Below are 26,187 nucleotides of genomic sequence, written 5' to 3' on the forward strand. Positions count from 1 at the left end.
TGTTAACGTATATACTACAAGTTAACATTATTAGTATATGTAATCAAATTAATATATATCGGAAGCATGAAATAGCATGACCGATGTTACAAAAAATTAACACTCCCTCTTAACTAGGGAGGACACATTTCATGTTAGAGAAAACATCACAATTCATCCATTGATTGTGAAGAGAAGAGATATCACACCATAGTGATATTCAGAGATATGGTTCAACAATGAATATCAAGTCTCTTGATACTCACCATAACTCATAGTTATCAAGTAAGGTATGTGCACTGGCATCAAGTCACATGATGCCTACCATACTAATAATGATTTCATGGCATGTCCACGAATATTATATTCATAATATTCACCATGAAGATCTCTATCATAATTATGGTTTATTTAATGATATCAACCAACAGATATCTACCATAATGTCTCAAAGATATATATACTATCATGACATGTCCATAGATATCAAGTCACATGATATCCATCAAGATAGTTAAATTGATAATTGTAAAATTGTCACCTTACAATATCAATTTGAAACAAGTGTTCATTATTGAAAAGTCGTCACCCTTCAATAATGTTCATAGAAGGCCCATGCAGTCATGGAGTCACACACATGACAAATAAAAGAGTTTACACTAAAAATCTTTAAATATATTAGTATATCATAATAAATGAGACTCTATCTCAAAATTAAATAACATTTTCAACCATACCAAGTTTATCTCTAAAGTGTTCAATCTTGATCCTGGAGAGAGGCTTGCTAAGAATGTCTGCAATCTGATCACCTGTACTAATATAATTCAGTTGGATCACATTTCTTTCCACCATATCTCGAACATAGTGATAAGGAATCTCAATGTGTTTAGACCTGTCATGAAATACTGGATTCATTGAAAGCTTGATGCAACTCTGATTGTCACAGTAGATGATAGTAGGATTTAAGGGCTGACCAAATAGTCCTACAAGCAAGTCCTACAAGCAATTTCTGGAGCCATACAACTTCTCTTGCTCCCATGGAGGATGCAATGTATTCAGTTTTTGTAGAACTCCAAGCAACTGAAGACTGTTTTCTACATATCCATGAGATCATTCCTGATCCCAAACTGAAGCAACATCTTGATGTGCTTTTCCTGTCAACTATGCTTCCAACCCAATCAGAATCAGTGAATCCTTGTAGGTCAAGTTCTACATGTTTATATTTCAAACCAAAACCAATAGTTCCTTGAAGATATCTCAGAATATGCTTTGCAACAACAAGATGTATTTCCCTGGGTTCACACATGAACTGACTTAGTGCATTAACAACATAACATATATTAGGTCTTGTGTTTACCAAATACATCAGAGATCCAATAATCCGTCTGTAGAGTGTAGGATCTGCAAACTCTGATTCTGCAGCTGTTTCCTTTAGCTTGTGCAGATTTGTCTCCATAGGTGTGGTCATGGATCTACAATCCAACATTCTAAATCTCTTGAGTATATCAATGGTGTATTTTCCTTGATTGAGGATTATACCATCTACCTGTTGCCAAACTTCCAATCCAAGGAAGTAGTGAAGAAGTTTTAAATCTTTCATATCAAACTCAGAGGCTAATTCTTTCTTACATTGAGAAATACAATTATCCTCTCCTGTGATTAGTAGATCATCAACATAAAGAATAAGAATTAATAATTCACCATTGATTACCTTGTAGTAGAGATTTGGATCTGATTCATTCTTGGAAAACCCCGATTCAAAGAGATAGTTATCAATTCTTTCATACCATGCTCTGGGGGCCTGTTTCAGTCCATAAAGAGCTTTCTTTAATCTGCAGACATGTGATTCAGCCTTATGAATCACAAAACCTCCAGGTTGCTCCAAATAAACTTCTTCTTTAATCTTACCATTCAGAAAAGCAGTCTTGACATCCATTTGATGGACTTTCCATCCTTTGGATACTGCCATAGCCAAAACTGCTCGGACAGAAGTGTATCTGGCAACAGGAGCAACTATCTCTTCATAGTCAATACCTTCTTTCTGTGAGAAACCTCTGGCAACAAACCTTGCTTTGTGCTTCTCAATGCTGCCATCTGCTGCATGTTTGATTTTGAAGAGCCATTTAGAAGATACCACAAATTTGCCTTTAGGCCTAGGCACAATATCTGAGACATCATTTTTCAGAATTGATTGATACTCTTCTAACATAGCATCTTTCCAAACTTGATGCTTGAACGCATCTCCAACACAGGAAGGTTCTGCATCAATGATCTCACTCATCAAGGCAGTATAACTGGAAAATAGGTTAGGTCTCTTACTTTCTCTGAAGGTCCCCTTTGGAGCAGCATAATTTTTAGCTTCTTGAAGCATCCTTTTAGCCTAAAGTAGTCTCTTCCTAGTTTCGGGATAATGTTCTTCTAAAGGTAAGCCTTGAACTTCATGCTTAGTACCTTCAGGGGTCTTCCTCTGAATCTCAGGGGTGAAATCCTCATCCAAGCTTGTAGGAGGATCTTGGTGTTCCAATTCATTAGAGCTTTTGGACCTCCTGAATACTATGTCTTCCTCAAAGATGACATCTCTGCTTAGTTCAATTTGTCTTTGACCAGGTATGCATATTCTATAGGCTTTAGAGGTTTCATTGTACCCAACAAATACTCCTTTCTTTCCAGAAGGTTCTAACCTTGACCTCTTTTCTTTGGGGACATGAATATAGACTGGACACCCAAATATCCGGAAATGACTTATGTCAGGTTTGTTACCAGTAAAGGCTTCTTCAGGGGTTTTATTGTCAAGAAGAGAATGAGGACATCTATTTTGAATGTACACAACTGTCCTAGATGCTTCAGCCCAAAATGAGGTTTCTATATTTTGGTCAAACAACATAGCCCTAACAGCTTCTACTATAGTCGTATTCTTTCTTTCAGCTACCCCATTTTGTTATGGGTTACAAGGTACAGTTAACTCCCTCTTAATCCCAACATTTATACAATAATCTTTAAATATATCAGAAGTGTATTCCCCCCCATTGTTTGTTCTTAAGGTTATGATTTTCTTACCTGTCATATTTTCTGCAAGAGCTTTGAATTCCTTAAATTTAGAAAGGATTTCTTTAGACTCTTTGTACCTCAGAAAATATATCTAGGTCTTCCTAGAATAATCATCTACAAATTTTACATAATATAAAAATCCCCCTAATGAGGGTACAAACATGGGTCCACATAAATCAGAATGAACTAATTCTAATAGATTTTTGGATTTACTGTTGCTAGAATTAAAAGACCCTTTAGTATTCTTTCCCAAGGCACACCCTTTCTAGGCTTCTTTAGATTTTTGACTTAGCTTGGGTAAGCCGATCACCATCTTCTCTATCTTAGGTAGGGCATGGAAATGAAGGTGCCCTAATCTTTTGTGCCAAAGTTCATTCGAATTTGGAGTCTCATGATTCAAGGCTAGAGGTGGAGTGGTGCAAAGTCTGTAGAGGCTCCCTTGTCTTACTCCAATGGTGTGGGCTTTTTTGATGGTGGAGTTCTTTGGCCAAGCAAGTACCTTTCCTTCCATAAAGGTTAATCTGTAACCCTTATCTTCAAGTGCAGAAATTGAGACAAGGTTTCTCTTTATACCAGGTACAAATAGAACTCCAGTCAGTTGTAGGGATATGCTTGACTTTAGGTTGATATTGCAGGTTCCTATTCCCAAACTGGATAATTTGAGTCATCACCAATTGTCACTTCTTCATTTGATTTTTCCACAAGTGTATCTAGGTGCTCATGAAATCCAGTGATGTGTCGAGATGCTCTGCTGTCAATCACCCATGTGTTGAAACTAGAGGTGACTTGACTAGAGAGGGCTGAGTAGAAGACTAGCTTCTCAAAATTACTCCCTTTCTTAATTTCTGCCATTGAAGCTTGTTGATTGATCTTGTTGGGCAATTCATTGCATAGGGCCCATATTGGTCACATCTGAAACATTGTACTTCAGAAATGTCTCTCTTCTTCTTTGAAGACCTCTTCCCATTTGAGTTGTTGTCCCTCTTTCTCTTAAAGTTCTTCTTCTTTTCTTGTGGGAATTAGAGTTTAGAACTTGAATGTCTTCATTACCATTGTTTTGTTTTATTCCTCTTGTGACAAGCAGAGATTCCTCTTGAATGCAATCGGTTTTCAATCTATCAAACTTCGGAAATTTAGAACGAGCATTGATTCCTTGAATGAACGATTCCCATGAGGTAGGAAGTCTATTTAGAGCCATCATAGCAAGTTCTTTGTTGTCTACTAGATGTCCAATAGTGGATAGTTGATCCCTAAGCTCAGTGATCCTCAAAAAATAGGATGTAACTGTTTCTCCTTTATTCATCTTTATATGGTGTAGTTGATTCTTTAGGGTGAGAGCCCGGCTAGTGTTGTTGATTTCATAAATGTCAGCTAGTGCTTTGAACATCTGAAAGGCCGTCTCATATTTAGAAATAACTGTCACAATGTGGTCTCTCACTGAATCCACAATTATCTTAAGGGCCTTCTCACTGTCCTTGCTCCACTGAATTTTCTCTGTATCATCAGAGGGTTCATGAATTTCACTTTTGATATGGGAGTCAATTTTATTTTCTTTCAAAACAAGCATGATCTTGAATTTCCAAGATACAAAATTTGATGCTCCATCTAATCTATCTTCAAACCTAACTCCGGTTGCCATTAGGAATATAGGAATGTGATCTAGTAAGAGTCTGGTGAAAGTTTATGAGATTGTTACAGAATTTTAAAATGATCTTCCTTAACTTCACTCTGATACCATGTTAAGTTCTTTCAAAATTCTGTGATAAAAAATAGAAGAGATGGAGATATGATCTAAAAGTTGTATTTTTATCTGCTATAGTGTGATTTTAAAGATGCACCACACTTATCAATTTCGGTGTATGCATCCTCCTCAGTGTAAGCATCTTATATAAGTGGATGAGGGGTTATGTAGTGAAGAGATATGTCTTCCCACGTGGGAAGACATATCTTTTCCCTACGTACCTGTCACCACAGCACATAAACTAATCATTGTTTACTTACCCGATTGGAAGGAGTGCGACTTGTTTGAGAATCGCTTTACCACCCGATACCATGAACGGTGTAACTGTTGGTCAAATGCAATAAGTTAATTTTGGTTTTATTTATCACTTGTTAACGTATATACTACAAGTTAACATTATTAGCATATGTAATCAAATTAATGTATATCGGAAGCATGAAATAGCATGACCGATGCTACAAAAAATTAACATCCTTCACAGCCAAATTTCCATTCTTTCTTTAGTCACCATTTCTTCATCTGTGCACCCCTCGCTTTCACTCTCTCCTCAAGATTTTGCTTAACAGCTCTACTTCCTTGACTATAAATGTATCGTCCGAGCTCAATTCTGTGAACGAAGGACTCAAATAGTTTAATTTATCAACTCATCTTCGTTTCCTTCTTATGCTTTAACTTGCACATCCTCCAACTTTTTTTCACCACCAAAAGGACATAAACCTGCTGCTTCGGTGCACAAATTGACAAAAAACAATGTTATGCAAGTCACTTGCTTCCATACACATATCCTCCAATGGTGCGTATTTCTTCTCTCCACTTCTCTTTGCCACAATTCCACATCCACTTGCATCCTTTAGGAATGATTTGAGTATCCCTTGAGCAATTTGCACCTCCTCTATGACTGCCATCTCTTCTTCCACTAGGATATTCTCGTCTTATTCAACCTAATTCTTCAAGATTGCATTGCTTTCCTCTTCTATAATAGGCTGCACCTCATTCACTAATATTTCTGTCCCTCCAAAAGACAAGAAGCTTTTGTAACTTCATTTTTCTCTCATGCAGCATTAAGCATTTTCTTCATCTCCTCTCTCACACCCTTGGAAAGGCATGTTCCACTTGTTGTTCACCTTAGAAGGGTCCTTGTTGTCACACGCTGTTCGTACTTGCAGCACCTCACCAATCTGATCAACACCACATACAACCTCACATTTGGGCTTCTTTGTTGCATCTACTTCCAGCATTTCTTCTGCCAACTCCTCTATGCCCATTAAAGGACATTTTCTCAGTGCCACTATTGTAGCTCTCCTCTCTTCATCTACTGCAAAGCTCGTGCCCTTATTCATTCACTTGGGCTGGTCGTAACACCAACTGCTCCGTCTGCTTCTTTCCTTCCTCCATGCCATCCTTGACACTTTTAGATGCCCTTCTCATGGAGCAATAGATCTCCTTAAACTTGTAGCTTCTTTTCCATTGTTGCCTCATCTTCACCGCTTTACATTGTTGCATTTTTCTTTGGCTCAATGCCCCCTCAACTTTTGGTGCGCTCACTGGCGCTTCCATACCTCCTACTAGAAATGCTTCATTTGCAGCCTTGTCCTCTTGCATGGGCTGCAGACATGACAACTCCACCATCTTATTACATCTCAAGGCAATCTGCTCCTCTTTTTGCTCGAGCCTCAAGATCCAAAGCTCTCTCAACCATTGTGTGTGCATTCTCAGATGCACCATCTCTTTTACTAACTTGGAAACCAATTGCTCCCAACTTCTTTCTCTTTTCCATTCTTCGATCTTCTCTTGTGGAGATTCTTCCAACCCTTTGCTACATATCTGCATAGTTTGGTACTTGGAGCTTCAACCCTCTTGAGGCCTTCAATCTTCTAGAAAGCAATGCATGCCCCCTTCACCGAGACAAGAAATGCATGTGCATGACCTCTTCTTCGTGTTGAACTAATCGCCAACGTCCCCTTTTGGGTTCGGGACATGGACTAATTGCCTCCCGTGGATCCGTTTATCTTTGGCGTTTGTATCAGATGTTAATTGGTCTATCTTTTGGCATAATGGCAAACATGTTCTAACAAATGATTTTAAAGCTGGATCACAGATTTGAATCCCCTCGGGTGAATGCCGAAGGGGGGATTGTTGGACTAATCGCCAGTGTCCCCCTTTGGGTTTGGGACATGGACTAACTGCCTCCCATGGATCTGTTTATCTTTGGCATTTATATTGGACGTTAACGGGTTGATCTTTTGGCGTAATGGCAAACCTGTTCCAACACTTCGACCCCTCTCTAGGGCTTGTATCTCTCACAACTTCTAATACATTTTCAAACTTTGCATTATTTTTGGTGGCATCTTGGTTGCTGTCACTCTTCCCTACTGTTGCAACACCTTTGTTTACAATCGTACATAGGGATACTTTGTTTCCCTCACAAACCTCTCACACTTGCCCTCTACCCAACAATGAATTGTAAGGTGTAGACTTTATAGACTACTTTATCCACTGTCCATTTAGTGGAGGATGGCCATACACCTACCCACCACTCTTAGTTGTTGGAGGACACTCAACACACCCAACTCACTCCAGAGCTATAACCTGCTTTGATACCATATGACTCATGTGTAAGGCTTCACCTAATAGGAGTCCACCAACCAGCCTCTCACAAAACTCATAAAATGTGGAAGCAAGATTGTTACCTTTGATGCAGGTAGAGTTGGAGCGATGCACCAATCTACATGCAACAACACACACAACCAATTTAGTTGTTGCAGGTGACCTTGCTCACCTCCCACAAGCCAACAACTTGGAGGTAAACACAAGTAAGCAAGCAGCACAACAATAAGTGAGAACAAGTGTCAAATCATTACCTAAGAGAGTAATGACTTTCTTCCACACAGATAGCTCTTATACTTGATATTTGGAGCAACACTAACACATTTTTTCTTCATTATTTAAGCTGGAAATACAAATTCAATTTATACACTTTGATTAAAAGTTATACAAACAGGGATTAAAGATTAATTTGTTCTCTCTTTCCCTCTCTCCTCTAACTACTTGGCCTCAATCTTCTTCTCTTTCTTACCTTTTTTTATTATTGAGAAGTAATTGGTAAAAACTTAATTGTCTTTACAGAATGATCAAATGATCATTATAAAGAATTACAAAAAAATGATGTTTTTAAAAAGAAACAGTTGTAAAATAGAAACAAGCTATAATGTACATTATGTTACATATTTAACCATTAAATAAATAAATAAGATATTCTAATACCCTCCCTTAATTGTCAATCTGTCAACAACACCAAGCTGCCCCCTAAATTTAGCTTATCTGGGCTGAGAGACTTGGTGAGAATATCTATAGTCTGAGCCGCAGTTGGAACATACTGCAACTGAACTGAGCCGTCTTCAACAAGCTTCCGAATTAAATGACAATGAGTTTCCACATGCTTGGTTCTTTCATGGAAGACAAGATTCTTGGCAAGTTTGAGAACTCCCTGATTATCACAGAACAAGGGAGTCACACTTGCTTGAGATATTTGCATATCCGCAAGCATTTGGTGAAGCCAAACCACTTCACAAGCTGCCTTAACTGCTCCTCGATACTCTGTTTCTGTCGAGGAGAGAGCCAGTGCCTGTTGCTTTTTACTAGTCCATGTGACTGCACTAGATCTCAAACTGAACACATACCCAAATGTTGATTTCCTATCATCAATCGAACCTGCCCAATTTGAATCTATGAAACCATTGAGTCTAGGATCGTGACTCCTAGTGTAAAGAAGTCCATAATCAGAGGTGCCCTTCACATAACGTAGCACACGCTTCGCTGCTACCCAATGATCAGCCTTGGGGGCTGTCATGAAGCGTGAAATGTAGCTCATTGCAAAACTGAGATCAGGTCTAGCGGTGGTGAGATAGACGAGACTGCCCACTAGTTGCCTGAATGTTGTTTCATCTACAGGAGGAGAATCAGACTTGGCTGACAATTTCAGTCTTGTCTCCATAGGCGTGGAAGTAGGTTTACAATCCTGCATTCGAAACTTGTCAAGCAAGTTCTTGGCATACTTAGACTGAGAAATAAAAATGCTATCATCAGTCTGCCAAACCTCAACACCTAAACAATAATGGAGAAGCCCCAAATCTGTCATATCAAAAGCCTTGCACAGGTCTTGTTTGATTTCTGTGATCAAATGTGTTGAACTGCCAGTAATGATCAAGTCATCAACATAGACAACAAGAAAGAGAACGTCATCACTAGAGTGGTTGATATACAAATTACTGTCAGAAGGGCTACGCTGAAAACCATGAGCAACCAAGTACTGATCAATCTTGTCGGCAACCTTGAAACCGGGAGGTTGCATCATGTGGACTCTTCCGGCAACTCATTGTTGAGGAAGGCAATTGTAACATCCATCTGATGGACTTTCCATCCAAACTGAGCTGCAATAGCGAGAAGAAGACGAATTGTATTCATCTTGGCAGTAGGTGCAAAAGTCTCCTCATAATCAATGCCCTCCCGTTGTGTGAATCCTCGAGCAACCAATCTGGCCTTTTATTTATCCAAGGTACCATTTGCATGATACTTGACCTTATACACCCATTTGTTGCTAATGGGCTTCTTCCCTGGAGGAAGATTAGAGAGAACCCAGGGGTTGTTTTTCAGAAGGCTTTGGTATTCTGCGTCCATTGCCTGTTCCCACTCTGGAATCCCTTTTGCCTTTGCATATGTCTAAGGCTCATAAATACTATGAATGTTGGCCATGAGAGCAAAATTGACTATAGACTATTGTTTGCTCTTATTTCTGGAAGATCTACCTTCAATGAGCTCATCAGGATAAAGATCACTGATGGTCTTAGCCCACTATTTAGGCCGGAGAGTAGAAGTACCAACATCAGATGCAGGAGGAAAAATTGGAATTGGAGGAAGATTAGCATCATCTGGAGGAAATTCAGGTAGTGCATCATCAAATTTAGATTCTACATCATCCCTCCCATCAGGTGAACCAAATGGAAGACAAACACCTAAATTAGAAGCCTTCAAAGGCTGATCCTCAGAATGCTGCTCAGATGAGGAAAGCTGAACTGGTCCTCGTTCTTCATCAAAGACAACATCACGACTGAAGATAAGACGATCAGTGTCTACATCAATTAGCCGGTAAGCCTTGTGGTTGTCACTATACCCAGTAAACATAAGCTTCTGACTCTTGGAATCCAACTTGGAGTGCTTGGCATCTAGAATCCATACATATGCTAAAGAGCCAAAAACTTTTAGATGACTGATCCTGGGTTTGTGAATAGTCCAGTCTTCCTCAGAGGTCTTCCCCTTAACAGCATGAGTGGGAGACCTATTAAGGAGATAGACTGCAATAAACACTGCTTCTGCCCAATACTTCTTAGGAACATTCCCGTGTTCCAACATAGACCTAGCCATTTTTGTAATGGTGCGGTTGCGATGCTCTACAATGCCATTTTGTTGAGTGTATGGTGTGGTTTACTGACATTTTATGCCATGTGTATCACAAAAAGTGGAGAAAGCAGTAGAACAAAACTCCCCCCCATTATCAAACCTAAGAGTAATAATAGAACAAGCAAACTCTTTTTCTACTAAGGCCTTAAATTTCTGAAATACAAGAAACACATCTGATTTCTGTCTAAGAAAGTACACCCACATTTTACAACTGAAATCATCAACAAAAAGTAAGAAATACGTACACCCAGTAACAAAAACAATATTCATTGGACCACATACATTAGTGCAGACCAACTGTAGTACCTTAGAGGCTCGCCATGAGTCACCATCCTTGAATGGTGTCTTGTGCTGCTTCCCAACGTGTGAAGCTTCACAAAATCGCTGATTTTGAGTTTGAATTTCAGGTAGGCCATGTACTAATCTTCTCGAACAAGCCGAGCAAGGTAGTGAATGTTCAGGTGACCATATCGTTGATGCCATAGACTGGTGATAGAGGATGCTTTAGCTGCGAAGGCATGCTCAAGAGAATCACCCGTATCCACAAGTCTATGAAGACCATGATCCTCAATGCCAATAGCTACAGTAGTGCATGTCGCACGATCAACAATCAAACACTTAGTGAGCATTGAATATCACATCAAGTTCAGGAGAATGTCACATAATCCAACTCACAGAGAGAAGGTTCAGTTCCATGCCAAGAACGTAGTATACATTGAGGAATATAAGATTACTCCTAGTAGATTGTATCTGAACGTTGCCCTTGCCAACAACGGTATACTCTTCACCTCCTTCAAATATGATTGAATCAGTATAGGGAGTGAATTTTGTAAACCAATCATGCCCGTGAGTGAAATGCCGAGAAGCACCAAAATCTATATACGAGGCAGAAGACTTCACATGGTCCGCAAGTCTTTTAGCAATGAAGGTGTAAAAGACAATCTCTTTCTGCTCCGTGTGCTCAACTACATTGACTTTAGGTTGAGACCCCCCCTGCTTTCGTTGTTCGGAAGCTACCTAATTGCGACAATCCTTGATCATATGGCCATATTTGTGACAGTAGTTGCATTGAACCTTCTTCTTTGAACCATCCCGAGACTGACTGGAGTCCTTTTGCTGAGATGATTGAGATTTGCCTGTATCCTTGTGAAAGGATTTGGTTGCAAAGGCTTGTTTTGAGGAGGATGAAGTGACACTGCTACCAAACTTTTGTTTCCAATGATCCTGCTGCAGAAGTTTGTATTAGAATAATATCTTTCTCTTTGTGTTATTAATGGTCTTTTAGTTTTAATTATCATGATAACGTTGGTCGCCGACGTTTATTTTAGTCCAGGTTGGCATGATGAGCTGTGGTCGAGGTGAAAACGATGGCTAGCCGGATGTAGAGAGATCTCAAAGCTAGGAAGGCTGTGGTGAGACGGTTCGATCCTATGACGCATGCAATGGCATGGAAACATGTGAGGTATTTAATGATTGTATTCTGCTATTTAGTTTGCGATAATTCAGACCACAATTCCAAAAGCTTTATTCTTTAGACAACTGAGAAGGGGAAAAAAACATAAAAACTTCATCTTGGGGGATTTGGAGAAGAAGAGAATGAGTGGGTCTTCGTCTGTGTTTAGGGCCGCCTTCTAGGGGCTCTCGTATCCCTCAGTTTTTCATAATCGGTCGTCATCGGCGACAATTTATCCAGCAAATCATGACAATCCGAAGCTCAATGCCTTTGAGAGCCATGTCTGCGAGGAATTACGACGGCTGGAGGAGTGCATAAACTATCTGAGCGCTGATTGGCTCTGGCAGGCTCTGGATGTTTGTCTCTATGTGCATTCCATGGTCAAAGAAAAATTCCCCCATATTGGGAAAAATTCTAAGTGGGTGAATGAGCATCTAGAAGACATGGTGAAGCTTCTAGACATATGCAATGCGCTGCATGAGAGCATGAGTGACATAAAGCAGCACAAGGTGGAGCTTCAACTAATCGTTCATGGCTTCCAGGGATGCGGACCCATCGGCGCCAAACAACTTCTTAGGGCTCGGACAGTGCTGGGAAACTTCAATGATCCTCCGACCAAGGCGAAGGAAGCTTCTGAGGGCAAATCTCGACTGGAGAGGGCAGAAAATAGCCATAAAACCCTAGCAGCTACAGCCAAAACGAACTGCCAAAGTAGCAATTTCGAATAAACAAAGCAATTTTTCAAAAAAAACTGTTAAAAATTCATGACGAATTTTTAATTGAAAAATTATTTCAAAAATAACCAAGGCTCTGATACCATAATACAGATGCAAAAGCATATGTTGTTCAAATAATCGATGTTGTTCAATTAATCAAGGAGACAAAGCTCCTTTAAATAGAGTTACAAAGATGATGTTTCTAAAAGAAACAATCATTAACTAGAGGCGAAATTAGAAACAACTTAAATGACCATTAAGGGAGGGTATTAGAATAATATCTTTCTCTTTGTGTTATAGAGAAAGATATTATTCTAATACCCTCCCTTAATGGTCATTTAAGTTGTTTCTAATTTCGCCTCTAGTTAATGATTGTTTCTTTTAGAAACATCATCTTTGTAACTCTATTTAAAGGAGCTTTGTCTCCTTGATTAATTGAACAACATCGATTCTTTGAAATCCATATGCTTTTGCATCTGTATTATGGTATCAGAGCCTTGGTTATTTTCGAAATAATTTTTCAATTAAAAATTCGTCATGAATTTTTAACAATTTTTTTTGAAATTTTTTTATGTTTATTCGAAATTGCTACTTTGGCAGTTCGTTTTGGCTGCAGCTGCTAGGGTTTTCTCGCTATTTTCTGCCCTCTCCCACGACCCGTCTCTCCTGCATTTCGCGCAACCACACGATGTGTTTGTTTCCCGCCTGCAGATTTTTTTTCTGCCATTTTTGGATGGATATCTGCATTTTTGGCTAGGGTTTGACCCTCCAGATTCAGTCGAAATTTTTTTTTGAGCACAGATTCGTGGTGGGTTTTTCGAGATCTCAATTGGGTTGTCGTCAAAATTTTCTGAGTGCCTCAATTTTCAAGCCAACGGATCCAGATTCCAACAGCAGATTCCTTTTGGGTTTTTCACAAGGATTTTTGGGTTGTCTTCGAATTTTTCTGGGTCAGTCGGATTTTTTTCGAAATCCGTGCCATCCGTACTTCATTTTTCTTGAAGTCTGTACCTACATCTATCTTTGTTTCTGCATTGGGATTCAATTTTTTTGAATTCCGTGCCAATGCATCTTCTCTGTTTTTCGTTTTTCGTGCATTGGGAAACGTGTAAGATGGCGTCATTGACCAACTTGATGTTGGAAGGCAGTCAGGTTTTGTGCACTTAGCATCTTCTTAGTACCTCGAAAAGCGTGAAGATGGCTTATGGGCATCGATGTTTGTTTCGGTTTTTAATATTTTTTTACCTAAAAAAAATTCTAATGGGTTTTAATATTTTTTTCCCATGAAAAAATCTGTGGGTTTTAATAATTTTGTCCTAAAAAATTATTTGGGTTTTTAAATAGTTTTTGTCCCTGTAAAAAAATAAAAAATCATGAGGGTTTATGATTTTTTCCTCAAAAATTGTACTTTGTTGCAGTCTGTTTTTCGTCGCACCTGGAGTTGCTGTGCGAACATCTGCACTAGTCTCTTAATTGCCTATTTTCGGGCATCTTGCTCATCTGCAATAGTTTGGAGGGTTTGTCGATTTTTTCCTCAAAATCGTGACAACTGTTCTTGGTGTCTCTGGTTACAGGGAGGGACAGTTCTCCAACATCAGGTTGGATGGTTGGTGTTGTTTTGGGTATCTCCAAAAGTTCTGCAGTTTCTGGGAGAGTTGGTGGTAGACTCATCTCAAGTGGCAGAGTTAGTGGCAGGCTCTTGTCTTCTGTTGCAGCGTGTTCTGAGAAGAAGGGGGCAACCTTCTCTGTTATTTCTCTTGGTAGTTAGAACGATGACCATTAAGGGAGGGTATTATAATAATATCTTTCTCTTTGTGTTATTAATGGTCATTTAAGTTGTTTCTAATTTCGCCTCTAGTTAATGATTGTTTCTTTTAGAAACATCATCTTTGTAACTCTATTTAAAGGAGCCTTGTCTCCTTGATTAATTAAACAACATCGATCCTTTGAAATCCATATGTTTTTGCATTTGTATTAGTTTGGTGCATAACTCTGAAAATTTCAGATCAACATTTGTTGAAGTAATTTTGAGAGTTTCTATGAAGTGCTCATAGGATTTTGGCAGACTCTTCGAGGTAATGACTACCATATCCTCTTCCTCCAATTTTCGACCAATAGCTTCAAGCTGTTCTCGAATGTCGTTAATCTTTGAGACATGCTCCTGTAAGCGTGTAAGGACATGCGTTCATTCATCATAATGGAGAACAACTGGTTCTTCAGAAAGAACGCTTGACTTTTGTTGGACGTCTCATGAAATTCCTTCAGATGCTTCTAGACTTTTGATGCTGATTTGCCAGAGGGAATCTGAGGCATCTGGTCATTTGTGATTGAGAGCTTGAGAAGCATGACAACTTCTCGATTTCGGTCATCAAACTTGTCTTGATTTGATCCGGTTGTGGTTGGACGAGACTCTTTTCCCAAAATGAGATCATCAAGGCAGTGATATTCAAAGATTGTCAGCGTACGAGGCGTCAAGTGTTATAATTCTTGCCATTAAATCTCTAACTGCCTTCCAACATTAAATTGGTTAATGACACCATCTTGCACATTTCCCAATGCACGAAAAATAAAGAAGAGGTGATAGCATGAAACCTGAGACACAAATCCCTATGCAGTAAATGAAGGCAGATGCATGTACAGACTTCAAAAAACGGATGAGGTACGACTGACACAAATTTCGAGAAATTTTTTTGGTTGACCTAGAAAAATCCAACGGCAACCTGTTGATGTGTATTTTGTACACAACCAAACACAGAATAAAATACCTAAAGGTACCTTATCCTCTCTTGAATAAAGTCTCCGAATGCTGAAGATGTCGCGAAAAGGATCAATCGGGATGACTTCAAGGTTCTTTGCTGTAGGATCTTTACGTGTGGATAAGCTCTCTGTGGTATGATGTGATTTTGCTGGAATCACAAGGGGACTTACACTTGACGACCTAAACGTTTGATTTGTTGGAATCACAAGATTTTACTGGCTTAGATTTGAAAAAAAAAGGAAAAAAGATGAGGGCGAGGAAAGGATCTAATTCTGACACTAAGAATGTAGGAGCAATGAATAATCTTTGATGAAATTCTAACTAAGTCTTGTTTTGACATCTCAGGACCATCTCCACAAGGTTAGTGCAATCTTCGGAGGAAAACTTTATGATGTTCAGATCATCACTACAGGCATAGACACCATCAGGCTGATGCATATCAATGAAGAAGCGACAATTGAAGTTAAGCTTAAGCTAAATGATTCTAGTTGACTACGCAAGGCGAGTCTGCAATCAACAAACTGCTAGTAGTATGGATATACGAATTTCACCATCAATCAAACACATTTCTTCCACTCATCTAATAACATGAAATCAAATATGAGAAGTATAGAGACCATGCAAATTGTTGAATCGACCCATAAATTTCACCATTTCTTCAATGAAGTTTTACAAGTCTTTTACAACAACATCTTGGCAACAATCTTTGCCTTCTCTTTCTATTCTACTCTAATTGCTATTCTATCAACTGACTATTCACTATTTCTAACTATTCACCTTCTAACTACTCTCTATTTCCTATTTGCCTTTACAAATGAAGAGCCGGGGCTTATATAGTGCCCTTAATACAATTCAATGGCTAAGATCAATTTGAGATCAATGGCCAAGATTCTACAATGAAAACCCTAATTAGGGTTTGTTACAACAAACTTAATTCCGACCAATGAAATAATTGTATTAATTGGACACATGTCGTCTCTGGAATATTCGACCAATGGATAGCTGGGGTAGGTACATCGAAGTTTGTGCCACCTTTAATGAGTCAGGTACATCGAATTTGGACATGCTGAGGTGAACCAACCCGACTGGAGGAGTGATGACTAGGATGCCACCTCGTCTGACACTTGTAACTTGGTAGATATTCAACTTGATGTTGCCGAGAAGCTAGCTTTAATTAACTCTTCTGAAACTGTCTGCTTCTTCAACGAACCCTTGCTCTGACTTCTTTTGCCTTTGATGTGTAGGATGATGATGTACCTCGCCCTGGAACGCTGGATTGGAAGAGGCTATTCCTGATGATGCTTGACCGAAGAAGGCCGTCCTTGTCGATGCTAGACGAGAGGAGGTCGTCCTTGTCCTGACTTGATCTTCTTTGATGAGGGTCCGCCAAGTAATTGATCCTTCGACTCCGGGGCCACCATTTGATGCCTACACAAAAGATTAGAGTTAGTCTTTGAGCATCAAACCTTAAGGCATGAAATTTAAGACCTTTCAAGGGTATAACTTAAGATATTAATTTGAAAAAGTCATGATAAATCAAGAATTATACATTTTCAAATTAATTATGAATGGAAATTGGATTTTCAAGACTTAGATTTTACAAAATTGCAATGAGATCACAATAAGTCTTGAATAAGAACTTCAGAATGATTTTTCATACCTCCCCCTTGAATGCTTAACTATAAAACCTTGAAAAATGATGAAAGAAGACCGGATTTTGATGGACAAGGCTTAGATTATAGTCCTCCCTTGGATGAATTATGCCTCCATTAGCCTTCAAAATGAATTTCACCTTCTTTAGTCTCCACTCTTAGCAAAAAATCGCCTTCAAAACACCTTCCAAAATCTGGAAATTATCCTCCAGCTTGCCCAATTTCGCACCTTCAAATATGCTCTTTAAATTCGCATGAGAGATAATGCAAGAATGATTTGAATTTGCTAAAGAACCTCTCCCATTATATAGAGCGCTCATCTTGATTTACCATGAGGCCGACCTAGCAAATAAACAAAAAAACAATAAAATCCCTTTTAGAACGAGGCCAACCTAGCAAATAAACAAAAAAACAATAAAATCCCTTTTAGAACAAGGCCGACATGTTTATTTAGTAGCAAAATAGGATAAAATCCCACTTAAAAGGAGGCCGACATGTTTATTTAGCTAATAAATGTGTTTTGAGCGCTCACCTTGATTTTTTAAGTTTTAAAATTAATTCCAAGGTTTCAAAGGTGGTTTTTATTTGTTTTAAGGCTTGGAAATTAGTTACAAAGGCCCTAATTCATGCGAACTTGATTTAGCTTCCCATGTCTTGAATTTGGCAAATTTAGTGAAAACTGTGGGCTAGCTTAGGAATATTAAGGTTTGATCAAGACTTAATGAAACTTGTTTCCTCCTTAAGCATCAAAAATATCCAAAGTGATGGTTTGAACCCTCTGTCTAGACTAGCTCACTTGATAAAATTGAAATTTTCTCAATCAATATTTGCAAAAATCAATCTTGCAATTTACCTTAGACTTAATCAAACAAGGTTGAATGATAGATTTTTTGATATTTTCGCCCTGGGCCTCCTGAGAGGGTCAGGAGCGATTTTTCCAATTAGGTCTTGAATATCTCATTTCTTTCACTCCAAAATTTCCTGGAAGGCGAGCTTATGCTTGTTTTGACCTAATCAAGTCTTGCATTTCAATTTTTACGAGGAAATTAGGTGAACATGTGAATTTCGCCCTGGACCCTCTGGAAGCATCAGGAGTGATTTTTGCTTTTTGTAGCTCATTTTTGATCATTCCAACTTCAATCCACCTCACAATGCTAGGAAATATCTTTCTTCTTTCTCCCAATCCAAGTTTAATTTCGTTTTGCAAGGCAAAATGGGAGATTTTAAGATTTTCGCCTTGGACCCTCAGCAAGGGTTAGGAGCGAATTTTGGGTTCTAGGCATATTTCTTCGTGCTTTTAACTTGAAATCACTTCTAAGGCAAAGAACATCATGCCTCCCTCCCATCCAAATCATGAATAGCAAGATCTTGTCTTAATTTTACCAAAAAAAAAAAAAAAAAAAAGTGAAGAACTTGGAAATTTCGCCCTGGGCCCTTAGCAAGGGTCAGGAGCGATTTTTGCAATTTTGACTAAAAATCTTCATTTTTCCAACTTGAAACTCCTTTGCAAGGTAGGTTCTCATCTTTCATCATGCTTTTGACACTTCATTTCAACCAAACCAAGCAAGAAAGCCTCCTTCTAAGCCTTTTCGCCCTGGACCCTCAGCAAGGGTCAGGAGCGAATTTTGCAATCTAGACTCAAAATGTTTCATTTTTTCACCTTGAAACCTCTTTGACATTCCAAAACCAAGCAAAAACATCCCCCATAAAATTTTCGCCCTGGACCCTCAGCAAGGGTCAGGAGCAAATTTTAGGTTTTCAACAAAGTCCTTCATCTTTTCAAGTTGACACTTTCTCAAGTGGGTAAAGGGAGATGTCCTTGTTTCATCTATGTCCAAAACTTGACCTTTTTCATTACAAGATGAGAGCTATTGGGAATTTTGCTTTGGACCCTCTGGAACGGTCAGGAGTGAAATTGCCTTCCTTGTCCAGAATTCATCATTTCGCATGCTTCCAAATCTTTGAATGATGTTCAATCTTCATTCCAAGAGACCTTGCACATAAAAATTTAGCCAAAATTAGTGACAAATAAGCTCAAATAAGATTTTCGCTCCGGACCCTTTGGAAGGGTCAGGAGCGAAATCTTCATTCCAGGCTAAATTGCTTAGTTTTTAAGTCTCAAACCATTTCACAAGGCAAGGTTAGATCATTTTCCAAGTTAGGAACAAGGTTTCAAGCTCAAACAAGGTGGCAAATGAAGTTTATGATGAATTTTGCTCTGGACCCTCTAGAAGGATTAGGAGCGAAATTCCTTATCTTGGCCAAAATCCTGACTTCATTTTCTCATTTTTCCATCCAAACAAGTGTTTTGCCCTCAAAGATGCCTGGGAACGAGTTGGTTCTAAGTTTGGGTCAAACTAGAATGCCTTATGGAGATATTCGCCTTGGACCCTTTGGAAGGGCCAGGAGCGAAATTCGCTTTGGACCCTCTGGAAGGGTCAGGAGCGAAATTTGACTTTTTGAACTCTCTGTCAGGATCATTTTATGGAATATAGCATTTAAGTATAAGCTTATACTTTAAGTTGTATTCCATATATACTTTTGGGATGTTTGAGAGTGGTTTCAGACCTCCAGGGGCTATATTGCAAAATCTAGTTTTTGGAGGATTTTCAGTTTTCCAGACTTAGTCAAATTTCAGGATCAGGACATTCCAGACTTAGCCAAATTTCAGGATCAGGACTTTCTAGACTTCATTTCAGGATCAAGACATTCCAGACTTAGCCAAATTTCAGGATCAGGACTTTCCAGACTTCATTTCAGGATCAGGACATTCCAAACTTAATCACTCACCAACTTGACCTAACTCAAGCAGAACCTGCTATCCAGGTGATCCCCTTGGCGACACTCGAAAGCTAAAGGCTAACAGACAAAACCCTAAAAGACCTAAAAAACAAACCTTAGAAAGCAAAAAGCAGGGGTCCCCATTTGCAATGGGGCGATGTTTGAAATGGTCACAACACAACCCAAAAAACTTCACCAAAAACGTCGAAAGAATCCGTGGTTGAAAATTAATTTCGGCAAGAATTTGAGGGTTTTTTGCAAAACCCTTGCCAAAATACATAGAAACTTGTGCACGAGGCTATGAAAAAATTGTAGGTTTGAGAATCTGAAGAATTGGAAGGGTTAGAAAACCCTAGCCGACACCCACACATTGGTTGCTGAATAAAAAGGCAATATCGTGTAGGCCGCGAACACTAACCAGAAGAAAATATTCCATTGCAGAAGATCCACCAAAAACGCGAAATTGCGTCATAGAAGAAAATGGCGGTGTTGGGTCTCAAATCAACATATTGGATAGGTTCTAAGGAAATGCCAACTCCAATGATCAAACCCTCCAATTGACTTGGCCAACTTATAGAGTGAACCTATTTGGTTACTAACTCTCTCACTTTAGGCTCTGCAGGACCTAGGCGGGTATACCTACTCACTAGTTGTTCCTTCAACTAATGCTTTTTATAGCAGACTTAGTGTCTTAATCTGATGTCTCCTAGTCTCAGAATGGCATAAGTTTCTTAAACAAACTGACTTCAGATGTGTGTATTGATCTATGTATCTTACAAAAGTATATATGTTACACTTTGGCTAAATTACCTACTATACCTACTCTACTAATCCTAATGCTTAAAAGTAAAGGGTAACTGGTATAGTTAAAGGGTTTGTTTACAAATGATCAGTGCCTTTCCTCTTATTTGGGCTACAGAGTCTTATATTTCTTCAGGACTTATTGTGTAAACTTATGAGACAGTTTTTAAACCCACCACCTCTCGATGAGTCTGTCAGTTACTGTTTCTTATGAGCTCTACTTCAATGTCTATATTGTAAACTGCTTGAATGGATTTAACCCTAACTTTAAAGAGACCATCCAAGGAAGAAATACAGGGAACAATTACAATTTACGAGTAAATCTTTTTTATCCAAATCTACAATATGAAACACAAAATTTTACTGGAAGAACACGAATAACCTTATCCACTTTTAGATAATATCATAAGCAACTACCTTCTAAAAATATGTTAACTCTCAACACATATGAGAAAGAAAATGCAACTGGTTATTTTTGATAAAAAGTTTTAAAGTACAAAATTGCTTCCACCTCTTCTCTCTCTATTCTCCCCCTCTTTACATTTTACATCACACATATATATGTGGTTGAATGGTTTTCATACCCCTTTGGGTGAAAAGACACCCCCCTTTTAAATAAAAATAATTCCAAATCCCGAAATTGCCTTAGTTTATGTAATTAATTGTCACTTTACAAGTTGTTTAGGCATATTAGAGGTATTTTAAGGCTATTTTATGGGTATATAATGGATAAATGGTCTTTAAATGATGTAAATACCCCCTTTGTTGCTTCACAATCCATTTTTTATGCCCATTATTGTGTTTATGTTATGGTTTCATATTGTGCAACAAATATAAAACATATTACTTGTACCTATTCAATATATATATATATATATATATATATATATTTAGAATTTTTCTCATTTCTTGTCTAGGAATCTGGAATTCTAAAAATTGCAAAATTTAGGGTTCCAACAGGCGGAAGGAAGAGGTGCCAAAAAATCGAGTAGAGCTGCCGGGGAACAACCTAGATCGCAAGCGAAAAAAATACGTGAAATCCGTAAACAAAACGTTGCGGAAATAAACGTTGATCGCAAAAATATATGTCGCGCGAACAAATATTAGATGTGGGGTGCAGAACAAATGCATCGTCACCAGTTGTGATGTGCGCAGAGAAAGGTCACGGGTGAAGAAAAAAATTCACGTGCAGAATCGCGTGACGAAAAACTAAGCCGAAGATGTGCAGAAAATGTGAAAAAATGACCTTGACATTGCCCACGAACTGGACACAAATTGCCCAGGAAACTTCGAAAATGCAGAAAAAACTTAAAAAAAAAGTAGTCTTTTTCAAAATTTTTGAAAAGATTTTTGACAGAGTTTTTCTTACGGCTCTGATACCATATTATTAAGAAGTAATTGGTAAAAACTTAATTGTCTTTACAGCATGATCAAACGATCATTATGAAGAATTACAAAAAAACGATGTTTCTAAAAAGAAACAGTCGTAAAATAGAGACAAGCCAAAATGTACATTATGTTACATATTTGACCATTAAATAAATAAATAAGATATTCTAATATTTTTATCTCTTATCTTTCATGTGTAGCTGGGATATTCTTCCATCGCTTTTATTTTCTCTTGCCCAACTTGTACACGCCTCTTCCTGTACCATTATCATAGCTGAAAAACTTAGATTCGGCATGACAAAATTTTGACTGAAACTCAAGATTGGCAAAAACTTGGCAAAAAAACATATAATTACACCAAAAATAATAGAAACTAATGCATTTGGAGAACAGAGTCTATTCTGACCATCAAGTTGTCATAATTCAAAGATTACATTTCATATGATCCCCAAAGTGTAATTTACATATTTTCATATTGTCTCGGAATAGGGGGACCAAAGTCTTCGATTTGGGGACGACAGGAGGATGACTATAGGCAGGGGGTTTGGGGGAGGAGCCCTTAATGGGGTTGAGGGGCAGTGCCCCTCACTGGGGTTTGAGTGTAGTGCCCTTTGTGGGGTTTCGGAGGTAGCACATTTGGCACATTCCTTGATGCAGTATAGGCTGGGGTGGAGGGGTGGAGCCTTTGCCACTAAGACCAAATTAAGGCATTCATTACATGGACCTTCATGGCACACACTGTCTTTCATAATTTTATTACTATATTTTCAACTGTTGTCTAGTATCACGTCCTTAGCATACCTGACCAAATCTTCTTTTGTCAGAGAACTAATGGGGAAGGTAGAGAATCTGACTGGCCTAAATGATGGGGACTATGTGTTGCAGGGAGGGATAAACTCTGTGGAAGACTTCTTTTGCATAACTGAAACTGAAAGAAATAAGTAAACTCATGCCTGGATTATAATTCAGTCCATTCTATGTGATGTTGACAACAGGTATCAGATTCCAGAGGATTGGCCATATGAGAGAGCTAGAAGCCTTTTCAAAGAACCACTAGTCACTCCTGAAGAAAGTCAACCAGATCTTAAGTGGATTGCTCCAGATGAAGAGGTGTGGATTTAATGTGTTTGCTCTGGGGTAAAACTCATTAAGATCTTATAATTTAACATTGAATGTACTTTTGATGATAATTTGTTTTTAATTTCTGATGTTTTAGGGTTTGAAAAACTTCCTTGTGAATGAAAATGGATTCAATCATGAGCGGGTGACAAAGGTGAATCCCTATAACATTTATTATTGTTCTAATCTGTTAGTGATTGGCAGGAAATGTTATGTTAAAAGTTAAAACTGACAATTGCTATTTGTTCAGGCAATAGAAAAAATTAAAGTTGCAAAGAGTAAGGCATCTCAAGGGCGGTATGTCTATTTTCTTATAGATTTCAAAGGTTTGAAAGTAAAAACTTGTTTTTATGTTGCTAATTTATCCTTCCTTTGCAGTTTGGAATCATTTTTCAAGCCTACTATAAATACAACAGTTCCAGCAAAACGAAAGGTAATGATCTTGCTCAGCATGTATTCATCATTGGTATGCAGAAAAGAGTTCTTGGTTACATGAATCTTATGGTTTCAATTACCTCATTTGACTTGAAATTCTTATCAGATGTTCCCTTAATATAAATGTAATTTGCTTATTAGCCTTTGGCGTTATTTCAGGAAACCACTACAGCCAAGCAAGGTAAAGAATCTGCAAACAAGAAATCAAAGGCTGGGAAAAAGTAACAACGACATTTTTATGGCACAGAGATACTACAAATCCTCTGAGGAAGCATTTTGGTAAGTTCATTCATCCTCTCAAAATTTCTTTAAGAAAATTGGTTTGAATAGGTGGTGGGTAATCTTAATAATAATTAAAGATTAAATATACATATATTGATATGACCTATGTTATCAAAGTAAGATGGTTATGGATGGATATTTCTACTTCCAGGAAGATTGTGCTAAACTTACATGACATGAGTATGGACATTGCCAAAAAGTGGGCAAGCTAAAGAGTTGAATGTTGACTTATGACCTGATAAACTGTTACAGAAAACTTGGAAGATGTTTCCAATCCAATAAGTATGTTAAAATGCTAGAACAAACAAATAAGATGCAAATAACTCAAAAGCTCATGTTTTGGTAAATTATTGGAGAGTCGATTCTTCAGGTCTGAGTTTCTCGAGTTTTTCTGAGGTTTTCACATAGCCTACCAAAGCTTAAATGGTGTTGGTTTGTGTGAATGTTTTGGCTAACATGATGAATTATAGAGTTTGACACATTCTAATTATTTTTTGTCCCCTTTCATCTGGACAGGATTTAATTGCCATCTGGTTAAATAACAGCAACTTTGGATTTTCAATGCTTTGTCGAGCTTAACTTTGTTGGTTATAATTATTTACAAAGGTTGTTTGTTCTGACACGTGGTTCTGATATTAACAGGTCCACGGTCGTAACTTGTGAGCTGTTTTCTATATATGATTCATGCTTGCAGGCCAGTTTTTGAGAGAAAATCTCTTAAGAGAAGCCAATCGTACAATACCTGTGGTTTTTGTTCACTATCAACATATGGTTTTTATGTATGGGCACATAAGGACTGTATCTTGAATATATAAAAAAAAAGAATATATTATCTTGGAACTTTCCTGAAGGGAGCTTTCACTGTAGCTAGACTCATGATTGATCCAAATGAATGTTCTCTTCAAGCTAAGTTAATGGTAATGCATGTACCATTAATTAGGTCATATAAACGGGTTTTCTGGTTAAATGATAGAATAATCTTTTACTTAGTTCATCTTGTAAACTTCGGGGCTCCTATGTTTCTCTATTCTCTAAACACCATAGCAATTTGAGACTCATGATTACATTCATGATTACATTTCCTGGTATATATGTTAAGTTGTTAACTACATGAATCCATAACATGATTAATAGTGGGCGTATCCACGAGTTCTAGGACATTAATTTGCTTACAGAAATAGAAGTACTTCAAATATGTATTTCAATACTGGCGACGAAAAAATGTGTTTTAGGAACGCAGGGACCACCTAGCTTAATGGTCTTTGTCAGCGCTATGCAAAGTGAAATCTGAATTTTGCTTAGTGGAAATGGTAGTAGCGTTATGTCTCATTAAATCAAACGTCATTAATAAAAATACTAGTAGTCCTCTTTGTTGGGTGGTGAAATTAGTGGGTGTAAAAGCTTTCACGAAAAGGTGGTGGACCTAAGAGTTGGATGCTCGTGGACAGACATTAATTATCGGTTCTCCTAGGCACGCAAACCTCCATAGCTTGCAACCACCGCTTACCAGATCCATTGAAGAGATTTCTGCTTGTAGATGCTTTAACTAGTATTTGAGAATCTCCAACTAGCGAATCTTAGGAAATTATGTTAGTGCACGAGTAAATTTTTTAAAGTGTGTTACGTTAAAATAAAAGTGAGTTCATGCACTTATTACGAGGATTATATCATTAGGTTTGTTATAGTTTATTAAATTATCACGTTGAGGTTAATATATTGGTTATTTGAATATTTGCTTGAATAAATTTAGGGAAGTTTGAGGGAGTTACCCATGAAATATGATAGGTGAATCTTATATATATTTAATGCATTTAATGTATTCGATAAAAAGATGAACAATATAGTAGAAATTTGCAATTTTGGTTATTTGAATATTTGCTTGAATAAATTTAGGGAAGTTTGAGGGAGTTACCCATGAAATATGATAGGTGAATCCTATATATATTTAATGCATTTAATGTATTTGATAAAAAGATGAACAATATAGTAAAAATTTGCAATTTTGACTATCTAATTTTTTAATTGGGAATTTGTGTATTTCACAAATTTGCATTGAAGCTTCTAGAGAAGGCCAAAATTTCTTTATATTCTACCACTATACTAAGATTGTTAAAACTACTCAAAATGCATAATAAATTTTAAGCTTAATGTGTAATTTATATTATTTTTGTAGTGTCAAAGGACATCAGATGAGGGAGATAGGTTTAAGAAAAGATTTGAATACAAAAACAAAATAAAATGAGTTGATTGGCCAAATATCTGAGACTAGTTAACTTTATATCACACACACAACTAACCTTATGAATTGCAAATGTTTAAATGGGATCGTCTCATTTGACTTTATGTAAACATTCATGCATGTATAATGGTATATATAGATAATAAACATTCAAATAAACATAGAATATCACTTGAATTAAAAGGAGGTGAAATGATTTCACTAATAGAAAAATATACATTAAAAAATATGCTGGTGGCTACAAATAGAAGAATGTGAATTGAATTCAATAGTGATAATAATTTACAGTAGCCACAATAAACCTAACTCAATGGTTGAGATCTGTGTGTGAAATTTG

General features: G+C 37.7%; 1 protein-coding gene across 2 annotated transcripts in view; it reads left to right on the forward strand.

Annotated features, from left to right (window-relative positions):
• Nucleotides 1–24,600, forward strand: part of LOC131040576 (flap endonuclease 1) — a 77,648-nt gene extending 53,048 nt beyond the window's left edge. The window contains exons 13-18 of one of the 2 annotated variants that reach the window (XM_057973521.2): nt 22,771–22,885; nt 22,992–23,048; nt 23,145–23,191; nt 23,273–23,327; nt 23,489–23,608; nt 23,763–24,159. In XM_057973521.2, the coding sequence (XP_057829504.2) occupies nt 22,771–22,885; nt 22,992–23,048; nt 23,145–23,191; nt 23,273–23,327; nt 23,489–23,554 (340 nt within the window). In that variant the 3' untranslated portion in view covers nt 23,555–23,608; nt 23,763–24,159. Of the gene's footprint in view, nt 1–22,770; nt 22,886–22,991; nt 23,049–23,144; nt 23,192–23,272; nt 23,328–23,488; nt 23,609–23,762; nt 24,160–24,253 lie in introns of those variants that run through there. The other variant, XM_057973520.2, reaches the window with a different exon arrangement.
• Nucleotides 24,601–26,187: the final 1,587 nt, after the last annotated feature.

This window comes from Cryptomeria japonica, chromosome 4, assembly GCF_030272615.1.
Source record: "Cryptomeria japonica chromosome 4, Sugi_1.0, whole genome shotgun sequence".
In the NCBI taxonomy this organism is placed as follows: domain Eukaryota; kingdom Viridiplantae; phylum Streptophyta; class Pinopsida; order Cupressales; family Cupressaceae; genus Cryptomeria; species Cryptomeria japonica.